General features: G+C 38.1%; 1 protein-coding gene and 1 long non-coding RNA gene across 4 annotated transcripts in view; one reads left to right on the top strand and one right to left on the bottom strand.

The window, feature by feature from the left end:
• Window positions 1–13,167, bottom strand: part of IL17REL (interleukin 17 receptor E like) — a 45,832-nt gene that overhangs the window by 20,338 nt on the left and 12,327 nt on the right. For all 3 annotated transcript variants that reach the window (XM_017818161.1, XM_017818158.1, XM_017818159.1), the window contains one exon: window positions 3,728–3,755. Coding sequence is in view for 2 of the 3 variants with exons in the window: in XM_017818158.1 (XP_017673647.1) it covers window positions 3,728–3,755 (28 nt within the window). In the remaining variant the exon portion in view is untranslated. The remainder of the gene's footprint in view (window positions 1–3,727; window positions 3,756–13,167) is intronic.
• LOC108498902 lies at window positions 4,904–11,420 on the top strand. The gene is made up of 3 exons (XR_001875342.1): window positions 4,904–4,977; window positions 6,749–6,786; window positions 11,327–11,420. It is a non-coding gene; the product is annotated as an uncharacterized LOC108498902 (long non-coding RNA).

Raw genomic sequence — 13,167 nt, 5'->3', positions numbered from 1 at the left:
TATTATATTGCAGAACTACCTGATAACTGTTACTAATAATGGGATAGGTGAGGATTAGTTTTAGCTCTGTCTCTTTGTTCAAAAAGATATTTTCTTGACTGAATCATAAGACGTGCAGTTGTACATACCCAGTGGTATGCAGGAGCAACAGTCTCTGCTTAATTCCTTGGTCGTTGGTGTAAATTTCTTGATCCAGGCCTATAATCTTGCCCATTCCTATGTTGTGTAGAAATGATTTAAGGGAAAAGCATTGTACACGTGTGTGTGTGTACATATGTATATGTGTATATATATATGTATGTATATATGTATATGCATATATATATTTATATACAGTCAAAACCAAGAGTTGTTTACAAAGTATTCTTTTTGGATGCATTTGACCATATTATTTGACCCTATTATTTTCTGGGGAGACTGTCATGACTTAATTGAATTTGGTCCATAGTTATTACTACCTGAGGCATGGTATCATCAGATGTCACAAGGTTGGTAATATCTCAGGAGAATTCCAAGTCAACCTAGGTGCATTGCTGACATGGGATCAGCACCCTTAGGTACACAAACACAGATTTAGGGACTACTGTCCTTCTGTCAGCAGAGACACTATTCTCCGTGATCACAGTTTCTATCTTCAAACTGAGAACAAATATGTAATACACTGAATGAAATGAAATTACGTTTCCACTTTCGATTTTTCCCATTCATTTCATGATACATTTTGAGAATTGCAAAAAATTCTGCAAAACTCATTAATAATAATTTAAATGTATCATATCATGCATGAGGATATTAGCTTTGGATCAAAATAAATATGTGATTTAAGAAGACCTGACACAAAATTATTTTCATTGTATAAATCATCACAGCATGAGACTCATTTCTGACTAATTCTTCAGTAAACTTTATCATCTTTTAATCCCCCCTTAAGATATCTTTTTCTGGAACACATCCCATTTTCCTTTTTGCAGAAGTAGTTTTATCTATACCGCAGAAGACATAAAGATACATTTTGCTACACAAACCATCTGCTGAGTAAATCTTGCCTAAATTTTGTGTTTATGAATGATAGCTGTAATTAGCCCTACATGAGAGAGGGATTGTTGCTTAATAAAAGGTTCCTTAATTATGAGCACTCATAAGCCCAGGCATAAAGAAACCAAGGCTTATTATTCATCATGTAGACACTTTCCTTGTATTTTTGCCATCAGCTCAACCACAGGAGATTATTTTTTTTTAATCTGATGATGCAGCAATCAACCCAGAACTGTCATGACAGCAAATCACACCTTATGTACAGCTGGATAACAGAAGCCAGAGCTGAGCAATGAATACGCAATAGAAATTATTAGATGGATAATTTGAAGCCTCAGGCAAGAAGATGAAATTGGAGAGCAGGTTAAAAAAAAAAAAAAAAGTAGAGAAAACCTATTAATAACAAGCCTGGGCCAACACCCAATGGAAAATCCTAACTGTTTTTTTGTCTTATATGTCTTACAAGAATTGTAAGAATCTGAACTACTTATGATACTGACAGTGCTAAATCTATGAGCATATCTAAAGCACACTAGAATTGCTTCACTGGCATATCATTCCATGACTATAAATTACAGTAGTATTTCAAACCTATTTGCATATGATTTATCATAGTATCTGCTGCATCTGTTCATTAGGATTATTCAACACAACTCATAAACAAAGTAGATATGTTCCAAGATAACCACATGGTGCACTTCAGTTAATAAATACCAAAATTTGCTACTTGAAAGTACTTATGGCAATTATGAAATTGATTAAATTTCGACTGACAGCCTCTCTTTCACAATGGATTGCAATGCACAGTAAATTAAAGGGGTTTCACAGTTGTATGTTCAGAAAATATTTCAGACTTTCAGGGATACTGAATAACCTGCTGATATACCGTGCCAAATATATTCTCTAAAAATGTAAGGCCTTTTAAAAATTATCAAAATTTTTGTAGCAATGTCAGGATATACTACAGTGAATTTCAAATACTACAGTAGCTCTTATGTACTACCAATAGTCTAGAAAATCATGAGGAAGAAGGCAGTCAAAGCTATGTTGCCAAATACTACTGGGCTGGCGGTTGCAAATTCTGGGAAATAAAGTCACCTTTTTGTTGCAGCTAAAAGAAATGACTACTGCAAAGGTCCTCTACTATACATCTAAGGTCTTTCAAAGTAATTTTACCTTGAATAATAAATAATAAAAAGAATTTATAATAAATAGAAAAGGAAGTAGGGAAAGGACTATACACCCACTGTTGCACAAGTGAATTAGAATGAAGACAAAAAAATGTTTTTTCACCACCCCTGTAAGGCTGAGTCATCCTACATGTTACTTGTGTTAAAGACAACTGATAAGTCATTTTCAGGTAACACTGAAAAACCTACAACCAGCTGCATGCACATCATCTTGAAGGATAAGGATCTTTAGTTTACAAACCCTTCAATGCCCAAAATCTATATCCAATTAAGAGAGAAACATCTCACTTATGCTTATGTGCTTCATCTGCATGTCCCTGCATTAGGGGTTGGACCAGATGACCTCCAGAGGTCCCTTCCAAACTCAACCAAACTGTGACTGTGACTTGAGCAATTCTTGCAGTCAACAGAGAGGGACAATCCCGCTCACCTCCCTCCCAGCACATAAATCACCTTGTCCTAAAAAGGACGGAATGAATCATCACCTCATGGTACCTATGAGTCTCCACTATCTAGATCTGCATTTGTGTAATATCCAACACAGATTTTAACTCATAACCAACAGATTTACAGGTGTCCTTCCCTTTGAGACCAGGGTTGGAGGGTTTGGTATACTCAGACTATACTGCTCAAGGACATTAAGGCATGCTTCAGCTAGCAGAGCAAGGCTCAACACCCCTGTTTCTTCTTCTACCTTCCACATAGTTTGTGTAACTGTAGCTCAGATGCCTAATCCTAACAAGATTCATTCACAGTCCTTGAACCAGCCACGAAAGGTTCACTCTGCTCAGCAGTAGAAGACTAAAGACTTTTTCAGGTGGAACTTTTAACTGCATCCCTTCCATACACATGTTCTTCCTGTCCACCTCAACACAGGTCTCATAAATGCCATGTATTCAGAATAAGGACTCATGACAACTGACATTCAACTCATGCACCATGCAATAGCATCAGCATCTCACATCCCTGTGGCTCAGCATCACATCTTCTCCCTGTCTATGCTCTCTGCCACATGGATTCAGGAAAGGCACTGTGGAGACAGGCAGTGCTCAGAGTTGTGCCTCCAGCTAGGACTGTCCTCTCAGGGAGAACTATGACTGTCCTCTCAAGGGGGACTGCCTGCAAGGCAGCTGCCTCATACTTCCCTGCAAATGACTGTGTGCACTGGAGAAGTGATTGCTGGAGGCTTCAGAGTTCAGGTAGTGCAAGACCCTGTATTATTATTGTAGGCAATAATAGTACTAATAAGTAGAAGCAATAAAAACATGTAGAATGACTAAAAAAACTCTCTCAATTACCATTTGTGGTAAGGCAAATTATAAAACTAATCATTACTAATCTATTGTTTATCAAAACCTACCGATTTCCAATGCTTCATACAAGAAAACTGGTGGTAAATACCCTGTCATGACAGTGATGTTATGTCACTACAATGGTGGATTTATTATCTTTAATAAATTATTTAAAAAAAAATAATAAAAATGTGAACGGCATATACTCACCGGAAGGTTTGCTTTTACAATGAATCCCCTGTAAACAGAAACAAAATACTGTAAAAGCTAGTAATAAAAATAAATATTGCTTAACCATTGCACACAAATAGAAACATATCTTAAACGGGTAATCATATTTATATTTCACAATAGAAATAATTTTCAAGGTTAAAAAAAGGTTTTCAAATACAGTGAAAATGCATATCACTACTGCATATGGCAGCCTTATATGTATGGGGACACAAGATCAGCATTATCCTCATTTTCATTTATTCCTACTGAGGTGTGTAATTGTTCTAACAAGTGTAACAGTTCCATCAAATACAGACAGCATTTTATCAGGTACTCTCATTCCCACCGACCAATAGCTTATGTATTGTTTCATTAAACTTTACAATGGATTGCTTCATACCAGAGCAAAGGAACTCAGCAATTTTTTAATGGAATATATTTAGAACATTATTGAATATTATATGATTTCTAGAAGATCTCACTAGAAAGAAATTATTATGGTAATTGCAAATGAAGTTTAGAAATAAGACTTGCCTTTTTATTTCTGAAATCTGGCTCAGAAGCCTGAAAATAAAATTACTCAGGCACAGTACTTATCGTGTTCAAGTGGGAAAGTGTCTTTGTTAGAGGCAAAGTGAACCTGGCACTGAGATTTTAACAAGCTTCCAGCTATCTTTGGGACAGACTACATTCATTTTCCCAGTAAAATAAACATTTAACCACACAGTAAAATTCTGTGCAAAAATAACAAATCTTATTTTGACTGCTATCCATGACATTCTAAAGAAAGGCTATTGCTCAGCCAGAAAATACTGTTTCCTGCTGTTCTGGCATTCAAGTTTCTGGCATAGCTCTTACACCAGTATTCTTTTGAATACAGAATATATGTTCCCATTTTCTTTCCTTTAAAAGCAGTGTCCTATTGACAGGGACACTTTCATCACACTCACAAAAGGAGCAGGCACCACCTTGTCTCCTCTGCTCTCAAGCACAACAGCAGCTCTCAGTCCTTTTAAAGCATTTGAAGATCTTGTTGACTAGCCAACAATCTGTAAGTTTTAGAGCCAGCAAAAGTCTTCTGGTAAACACTTTTAGAAGTTCTCAAATTGTATACAAACACAGAGGCTGCAGCCTGGGTAAGCATTAGCACATCACAATTGCTTTGTGTTCCATGAGGCTTTCATCCACAAGGAATTCTGTCCTCCTCAGAAACACAGCTGTAGAGCAAAGCCTTATTACTGCTGCAGGTGAGAAATGGCAGCATGTTGGTTCCCCTGTGGAGCTGCCTAGGGTACCTGAGAAGTTTGTGTTCTGTCCTTCATCGCTGCTTTTAATTGGAGCTAGATAAGCTCCTTTTTAAAGGTGGCCTTTAGAAAACCAGTTCCACTAACCTGTATTAATTCACATTCCTCTGTCCTTTTGGCTCTTTTATTTTCTAATAATCACTTCTAGAGGTAAATTGTCATCTTTTACAATTGGCAGTTTGTCACTATGACTCACAAAAGTGCAAATGCATAAAAGGTGGTATTTTAAACCACATTTTATAATAAGACAGACATGGTCATATACTTTCATGGACTGAAGATTATAAAAGTTACTCGTGACATTGTTAAAGATATTGCTCTGGCTGCTTCTACAGTATAATATATTGACACTCATAGAAGTAGGGTCTGTTGCAATAGGACAAGGGATAATGGTTTTAGAGTGAAAGAGTGTAAATGGAGATTGGACATAAGGAAGAAAAATTTTACAGTGAGGGTGGCGAAACACTGGCACAGGCTGTCCAGAGAGGGGGTGGATGATCCATCCCTGGAAATATTCAAGATTAGGTTGGATACAGCTTGGAGTAACCTGATCTAGTCGAAGATGTCCCTGCTCTTTGCTGAGGGGCTTGATTACCCGGCTTTTAAAGATCCCTTCCAACCCAAATAATTCTATGATTCTATAAAAGAAACCAAACTTGTTCTAAAACTGGGACACTTCTATTTCAATGATTTTTAAATTTCCTCAAATCCCCCTGAAGAACTAAAAACTGTAACTGGTAAGACCTAATTTCTGCTCTAACATATCATAGAAATATTTGTTATTTATTGATTGCTTCTGCCCACCATCCCACTCCTCCCACCACTGAAAAAAAGCTTCATTGGTAGTTTGCTGATTCTCCCTCTGCACATTCATCAATAAAAAGAAGACTATAGCTTTCTGAATTATTCAGTGCAACACTAAACCAATAGAAGTGGAACATGCCAGCTCATACAAAACTACTGTAATTTTAACCGCTGTTTTAAAATCATAATTTTGAATTATTTCTCATCAAATCTTGCTGAAGTATGCTGAAGAAAAATTTGAATTCAGTCTCTTTACTTGAGGCTTTCCGTGGCCCTAGGGAATGGAATAGACAAATACACAAAATGACTACAAAAAATCAAGCGAGTGAGTTAGGGAGCTCACTTTCTTGGTGAGAAAACCTAACTGTTGGATCAACTAATTACTCAGCCATTACTTACTGGAAGAAATTAATCCCTAATGAGGCCAATAATTTAGCAAATTACTTCCGTATTTTTAACTTCCCATTTGGCAGCCAGACTATTGAAAATATTTTGGTTAAGTGGCTTGACAGACTTTCCAAGTGACAGTCAAAATTTCTAGAGCAACACCTTTAAAGTAACTTCTCTAACCATTCTAACAATTATAGGGCAAAAAAATCCATTGAAAAAAATTAAGATGTCATTGAAGTAAATAACAAAAATCTCACAAAACTCAGAAGATTCAGCCTTTTACCTAAATAAGGTCAGTGCTTTGGGGTCCCTGTTATGACACCTGAAAAATGGACATTATATGTAAAAGTTACAAACACGGGGGGGGGGAAACAGAACACCCACTTCTGTGGGGCTGTGGGATGATGCAGAAATCTTTTTATACCCTCTAGTTTATCCTAATTAATTACTGATTCTCAATATTGCTCAGAGGAATCCTGTCATCTGAGCTTTTGCATGTATTTTCTCATCTTTTTCACAGGAAAAAAAGAAACACATGCTTCAGTGACTTTTGTCCTGGTAGGTAGATATTTTGTCATTCTTGGACACTTGGTTTTGTTCTGGGTGAGGAGTTGTTGGGAATGTTTACATAAATAATCAAATATTTGCACAAACACTTGCCAGTTACAGCAACATTTAGTCACAGCCCAATTCCTTATTTTTCTTATAAATGTTTCTTTTTATTGTACAATACCAGGGGGGTAGGGGTGGTATTTTCTTTTACAATCATTTTGCAAAATAGTCCAAAGAGACCATTTGTGTGAAAGAAGAACTCAAATGAATTAGCCAAGTTCCTCTCCCACTTTCTATATCTTTTGTTTTCAGGAATTTTCAGTGATGAGTACAATAGAAAAACATAACACACTAAAACCAGAATGGAAATTTTCTTCCCCTTTCACAAATCCCAAGGGCATCTTTTATGCAAAAATAAGATCCTGAACATGACAGTACACTTTACTCCTATACAGAGAGCATCTTGATTCATATCTTCTTTGGCAAAGAGCCTAAGCAAAATATACTTACACAATGCACAAACAGTTAGGGATTTTCCTATTTCTCTAGGGTTTTCCCCATTTGTGGTATTACTCAACTCTAGCTAGAGGTTATCTGAACAGACACCACCAACGTGCAGTATTCTGAATAGAAGGTGTGGTGCCAATTTTTTAGCTAGCACAGCAACTTCTCCTCAATCTAAGCCAATTGTAATATCCCATTGTTTTGCCTAACAACTGTAGAGAAGAAAGTGAGATCAGCGGAGGAAGACTTGGATTAGGGGGCACAGAGAGTGTTTTCATGAATTAATATTACCAAGGAAATGGAAAAAAGATCAGATCTGCTTCCCATCTCCTCTCATATCTCCAGGCACTGAATCAAGTGCAGAATTGTGGAAATTCTTCCCTGGATGTTTTGTCACGCAGGAAAGAATCTGAGGAAAAACTTGTTTTCATAGTCTACCTGTTAGCTCTGTTGTACGGCAGCCCTTCCACAGCTCTGTGAGGAAGAGTACTATGCCTGAAAATGACTTAAAATGTATTCTTTAATTGGGACTAGGTTGTCAGACACTTAACATTCATTCATTAAGGTACCTACATTAAAGTCAGTGAATATAGGTGAAGTTTTCCACCCTTTTAAGAGATCCTCAGTGGCAAAGCTATTACCTATATTTCTGCTTTAGGTTCAGCTGTCAGAGAGGACAGAGAGAAGGCAACATGACCATATTCTGATGTTTCCATCTATTCCAACAATTTCTTTTCTTTGACCACCATTAAAAGCAAGAATGTATGCATTCTTACAACACAGGAAAAGAGTGGTTTTGCAATAACTGATGCTCAAATTGCAGCCAAAAGGCTGATAAAGATGATTAATTTAATAACGTAATTTTCTGAATTTCAATTGAGAGGATATGCTCTGCACAAATCCATCTTATTCTGCACACAAATAGGAAGGATGTCCCAGATCACTAAGTCTAGTCCCCGATAACCACAGATACCGTATCATCCAATCCCTTTCAAAAACTGGAGAAGCGTTATTCTAAAATCAGTCAGGCTTTCATGTGCACTGCTCTGATAGCCAAGGCTATTCCAGAAGCCCTACTGTCTGCCAGCACCAAATCTTTTAATTTCTAACATGAACACAACAATGGTTAGCTTGTATTGACTTCTGATCGTACTCATTATCTTTTCACTTAAATAGATGCTTTCCACCCTGGAATTTACTTTTCACTTATCTACAACCAGTAATAAACTGGTTTCTCTGCCTTTTCTGAGACTGTAAAAGTCAAGCTCTTTTATTCTAATCAACCATGCTTTCCTTCTTACCATCACCCTTCTCAGCAGCTATTTCTACTTTAAAGTATCTGTCCAAATGGAGTGACCAGAACCACACACAGTTCTGAAGAGAAAAGGGTTTATTGGTGCCTCTTAAAGTTGTAATAATCTTTGTCTCAGGTGGGAGGACCCCAAACATGCCATATCAGTACTTATCCTTCAACAGAGAGGGAGCTACTGTGTGTGTAATCAATCAAGAGCAGCTTTCTTTTCCCAATTCAGTTCAGGGAGGAAAGGGCCTACAGAATCTGGGCCTTTCTCATAGCCTTTAGTGAAAAACCTGACAATGAAAACATGATCTCAATCACCTCCATAAAGAAAAGGTCTTTGAGCAGTGGACAGCCACAGTGAAAAGTTATATGGATCTACACCTTTTCAGAACTTTGGATGGAAACAGAGAGGATTCAGAGCTGTATCATAAGCTCCACAGACTATAAACAAATTCCTTTCATAGATACATTCAGCCCCATAAACTATCTAGAGAGAACTTCACAAAGGGAAACGACTGAGTATACTTTAGCTTTTTCCAGAGCTATTTTCACAGGGAAGGACTTAATGGCTTCACACTTTACACATCATTGATGCTAGTGGGGATTGGAACTTTTCTCATTGTATTCTTAGAAAGCTCACAGCTGTATTTATCTCACCAAATGTAAGAAGAATTCTTGCAGTAAAAGAAAATTTTAGAATTTTCAGATACAGAGTTCTTTACAGTAGAAGAAAACACAGTGATTCCTGTCCCACTAAATTATGGTCAAGTATTTATACATAAAAAACCCATGTTACTGGGTGAAAAGAAAAACTAATAGATCTCCAGAACACACTTGGCAATTGAATAAAACTGTGGTTATATTTACCGAGAACCAGAGGAATTGCAATGATTAATACACATAATATAAAAATTTAGAACTGTTAAAAATTCATAGTACTGCTAATACAGTGCCCTCAAAAGACCTTTTCTCAAAAGAAGCATCTGTATTAGTTTTGACATCATGTGTAATTACTCTCATTGCCAAGGTGAAACTATCTTACTAATGATACTTTTCTATTTTTGGCAAACCACAAGGTTTTTCTTCAACTTTTGCTGGCAATGTGTGATCAGATGTATGTGAGCAGTATGCAGTGGGACTAGCTAAACAGTCATAGATGGAAACGTTAGGACTGTTACCCATGTAGAAAGGAAATGGCACCTGAACTTATGGCAAAGCATTATTTTGAACTACTTTGAACTACTGTTTCTACAAAAGCACCTGAATGTTGCTAGATTTTTTTACGAAATGATAAAAGGAAAACATCTGAGTCATGCCTACGCATTATCCAGCTCTAAGATTTTCTCTGTGTGTTCCAAGCTGAACAAAACCCATCCCATCACATTAGTACAGTGCTGAACCTGGGAGGATAATTACTAGTGAGAAATGGGATATCAACCTCAGGCTCAGTACAGTGCTAACGAGGTCACGCACTTTTTGGATGAGAGCTGGCTTGTGTCCAGCAGAGCAAGGTAATATCTGTCTGTGTTCCAGTCAGTATGTATTTCCTCCTGCACTGTATTGCTGCAGAGGAATCCTGTTCCTGTCTTTTGACTGCATTGTCCATTATGTTTTCAGGACTGCATGTGGCATATAACGTCTTCTGGCCATTGCAGTGGCTGCATGGCTAGATCCCTTCTAAAGAGCAGTATTGCTTTGAAGTTTTTCAACTGCAAAGAATATTCCCCCTTCCACTCTTTTTAAATTAATTTTATTTTATAATAATGTGATACAAAAAGGACCTACATATAAACCACTTGATTTTAAATTTATTGGACCAAAGGGAGCTATGACAGTCTGAGCTAAAAGCTGCCTGTTCTATTGTATGCTTCAGCTCCAGGACTAGAAGCAGAATTTGCTTGAAGCTACTGCATGCACTAACATCTTTCTTTTAGAAATAAAAAGAACTAAACAGAAAAAAAACCGCAACCAAAATTTGTCAATCCTTTTGATGTCATGTTTCCTAAAATATTAATACAAGTTGTTAAAAAACATAGTAGTGTACAATAGACACAGTAAAATTAAAATGTACTTTAAATGCCATACCCTCAGCTGGTATAAATCAGCACCATTTCATACACAGAGTGTCAAAAATTTCAGATCACTGAGCTGCTTGAAAGGAGAACTAATCTGCCAAATCAGCACTTCTAATCTAACAATGAGACATGGACACTGACACAGCATCAATTATTTCAATGACTGACTGGAGATCTCATACAGGGGATGACAAAATGGAATCAAAGAAATTTAGGGTGAAAGGGGTCTCTGGAGGTAGCCAAGTCCAGCCTCCTGCTAGAATCAGTACTAACACCAACATCAGATCAAGTCAGCCATTATTTTGGCTGTTTCTTGAAAAACTGGAGGATGCAGATTCCACAAGCTCTCAAGACAACCATGAATATCCCATGCTTTGAAGTTAGGATGGAATGATGATCTTTATAGCACAGAAGAGGCTACAGGAAAAACTATCCCTCAACAACACTGACAGCACTGAGACTTGCAGTCTCAGAAGTGACTGGAATCAATGGGCAGCAAGATTGCCACAGAAAAGAAAAAAAAAGAGGGGGGGGGAAAGGGCAAGAATTTAAGTGAAGATTATGAGAAGAAACCCTCCACCACAGAACTGCTCCTTTGCTGCTGAAGGCAGTGGTTATTTCTTTTGGAAATGTATATTTTTATTTTGAAGATATTTTTCCATTCCAGTTACTGTCTTCTCATATGACCTAACACTATTGCTCAGCAAGAAGAGGAAATACATTGCAGGCCTGGTTTTCCAGCTCTCTGGAATACACAGAAAAGTCCTCACTGTTTTGCTCTAGACAAGTATTCTTTTTATAAATGTTTAGAGTCAGTCCCAGGAGCAGAACAGTGCTCAGCTTTACACGTGACATTTATAAATGAAAAATGCCATGCTGCTCACATTCAGAAATTGTGGAAGACACTTTCCACTGATTTGAATGAACTTTTAATCAGATGCAAATGGGGATAAATTTTTCTGCCTATTGTGGTGGGTTCACCCTGGTGAGACAGCAGGTGTCCACCAAAGGTCCTCTGTCACTGCCCTCCACAACTAGACAGAGGAGAGAAAATATAACAAAAGGCTCCTGGGTTGAGACAAGAAGAGATCACTCAGCAGTTACCATCATGGGCAAAACAGAGTCAGATTGGGGAAATTAGTTTCATTTATAGCAAGGAATGGAGGCTGTGGTCAGTTCATCATACGTTGTCTCTTCTGCTCCTACCTCCTCAGAGGGAGGACTCTTCATACTCTTCCTCCTTCCCCTGCTCCAGAATGGGGTCTCTCATACAGGAGACAAAATTCCATGAACTTCTCCAAGGTGAGTCCTTCCCACAGGCTGCAGTTTTTCCTTAACTGTTCCAGTGTGGGTCCCTTACTTTTAAGGGAGTCAGTTTCTCAGGAACAAACTGCTCTAGTGTGGGTCCCCCAGAGGGTCACAAGTCCTGCCAGCAAACCTGCTCCAGCAGGGGCTCCTCTGTCTGTGGGTCCATGGGTCGTGCCAGGAGCCTGCTCCAGAACAAAATTCCCACAGGGTCCCAACTTCCTTCAGGCATCCACCTGCTTCATCAGGTGATAACAGAAATCTGTTATTTCAGAGGCACTATTAATGATCCTTGTGGCTCCCTTCCAATTCAGTATATTCTGTGATCACTGATGGTCTTGACCTTGGCCAGTGGTGGGTCTGGCAGCTTCTCACAGAAGCTATCCCCCATCCCTGCTACCAAAATTTTGCAAAGCCATCACACCTATACAAACTTCAGCTTTGCCATAAGAAAAGGGTCACATAATTTCCAAGTAAGGAAATTTCTCTGTGAGGATTTTGCATTTTTACTGGTAGTGAAATAAAGCCAAAGTTTGCAGCCATTTTCAAAATGATTAAGTCAGCCAAATCTAAAAAAGAACTTAGGTACCTGGAACATAATTTAAGCAAACTGTGGTAATCTCAGCCGAGTACCATGATCTACAATATCCAACCAATTGCTACCCAACACTAGAGGCACCTAAGCTTATTAGATACCTCCCTTTCTGAGGTATCAGAAGATCCCTCAGGTATCCCAAAGATCCCTGGATGCAAGTAGAACCAGAAACTGGAACTGTGGAAGAGTGGCTCTCAGTAGCTGCTCTACAGAGAGAACATCGAACTCCGGCTCATAACTCAGGTGCCTGGGCTCTAGAGAGTGGAGATCAGACTAAACCAATGCTTAACTTTTTCCCTTGTCTTAACTTGAGGCAGCACCATGCTGAGCATGCAGGTTTCTCATACTGCCCTGACAAGTCGCTAATGTTTTCTCATGATCTCCACTGAATCTGTATTTAATAACCTGCAACCATAAGAATGAAGCAGCATCACAAAATGGGTGAGTGTTGCAGACACTATCCTGACATGCTGGGGGCGTAGGGACTTAAAAATGAACTTGCTAAGCCCAACTCTGCCAGCATGGATCACAAACTCATACTAAAATTTAGAATACCATAGCACACTTGACAATAATTTCTTATAACAATTTCAAGACTTTGGAGACCA

The sequence above is a fragment of the Lepidothrix coronata genome, unplaced genomic scaffold (assembly GCF_001604755.1).
Source record: "Lepidothrix coronata isolate B3197 unplaced genomic scaffold, Lepidothrix_coronata-1.0 Scaffold66, whole genome shotgun sequence".
Classification (NCBI taxonomy): domain Eukaryota; kingdom Metazoa; phylum Chordata; class Aves; order Passeriformes; family Pipridae; genus Lepidothrix; species Lepidothrix coronata.
The sequence above is the reverse complement of the archived record's forward strand: the minus strand, read 5'-3'. Positions and strand labels throughout refer to the sequence as shown.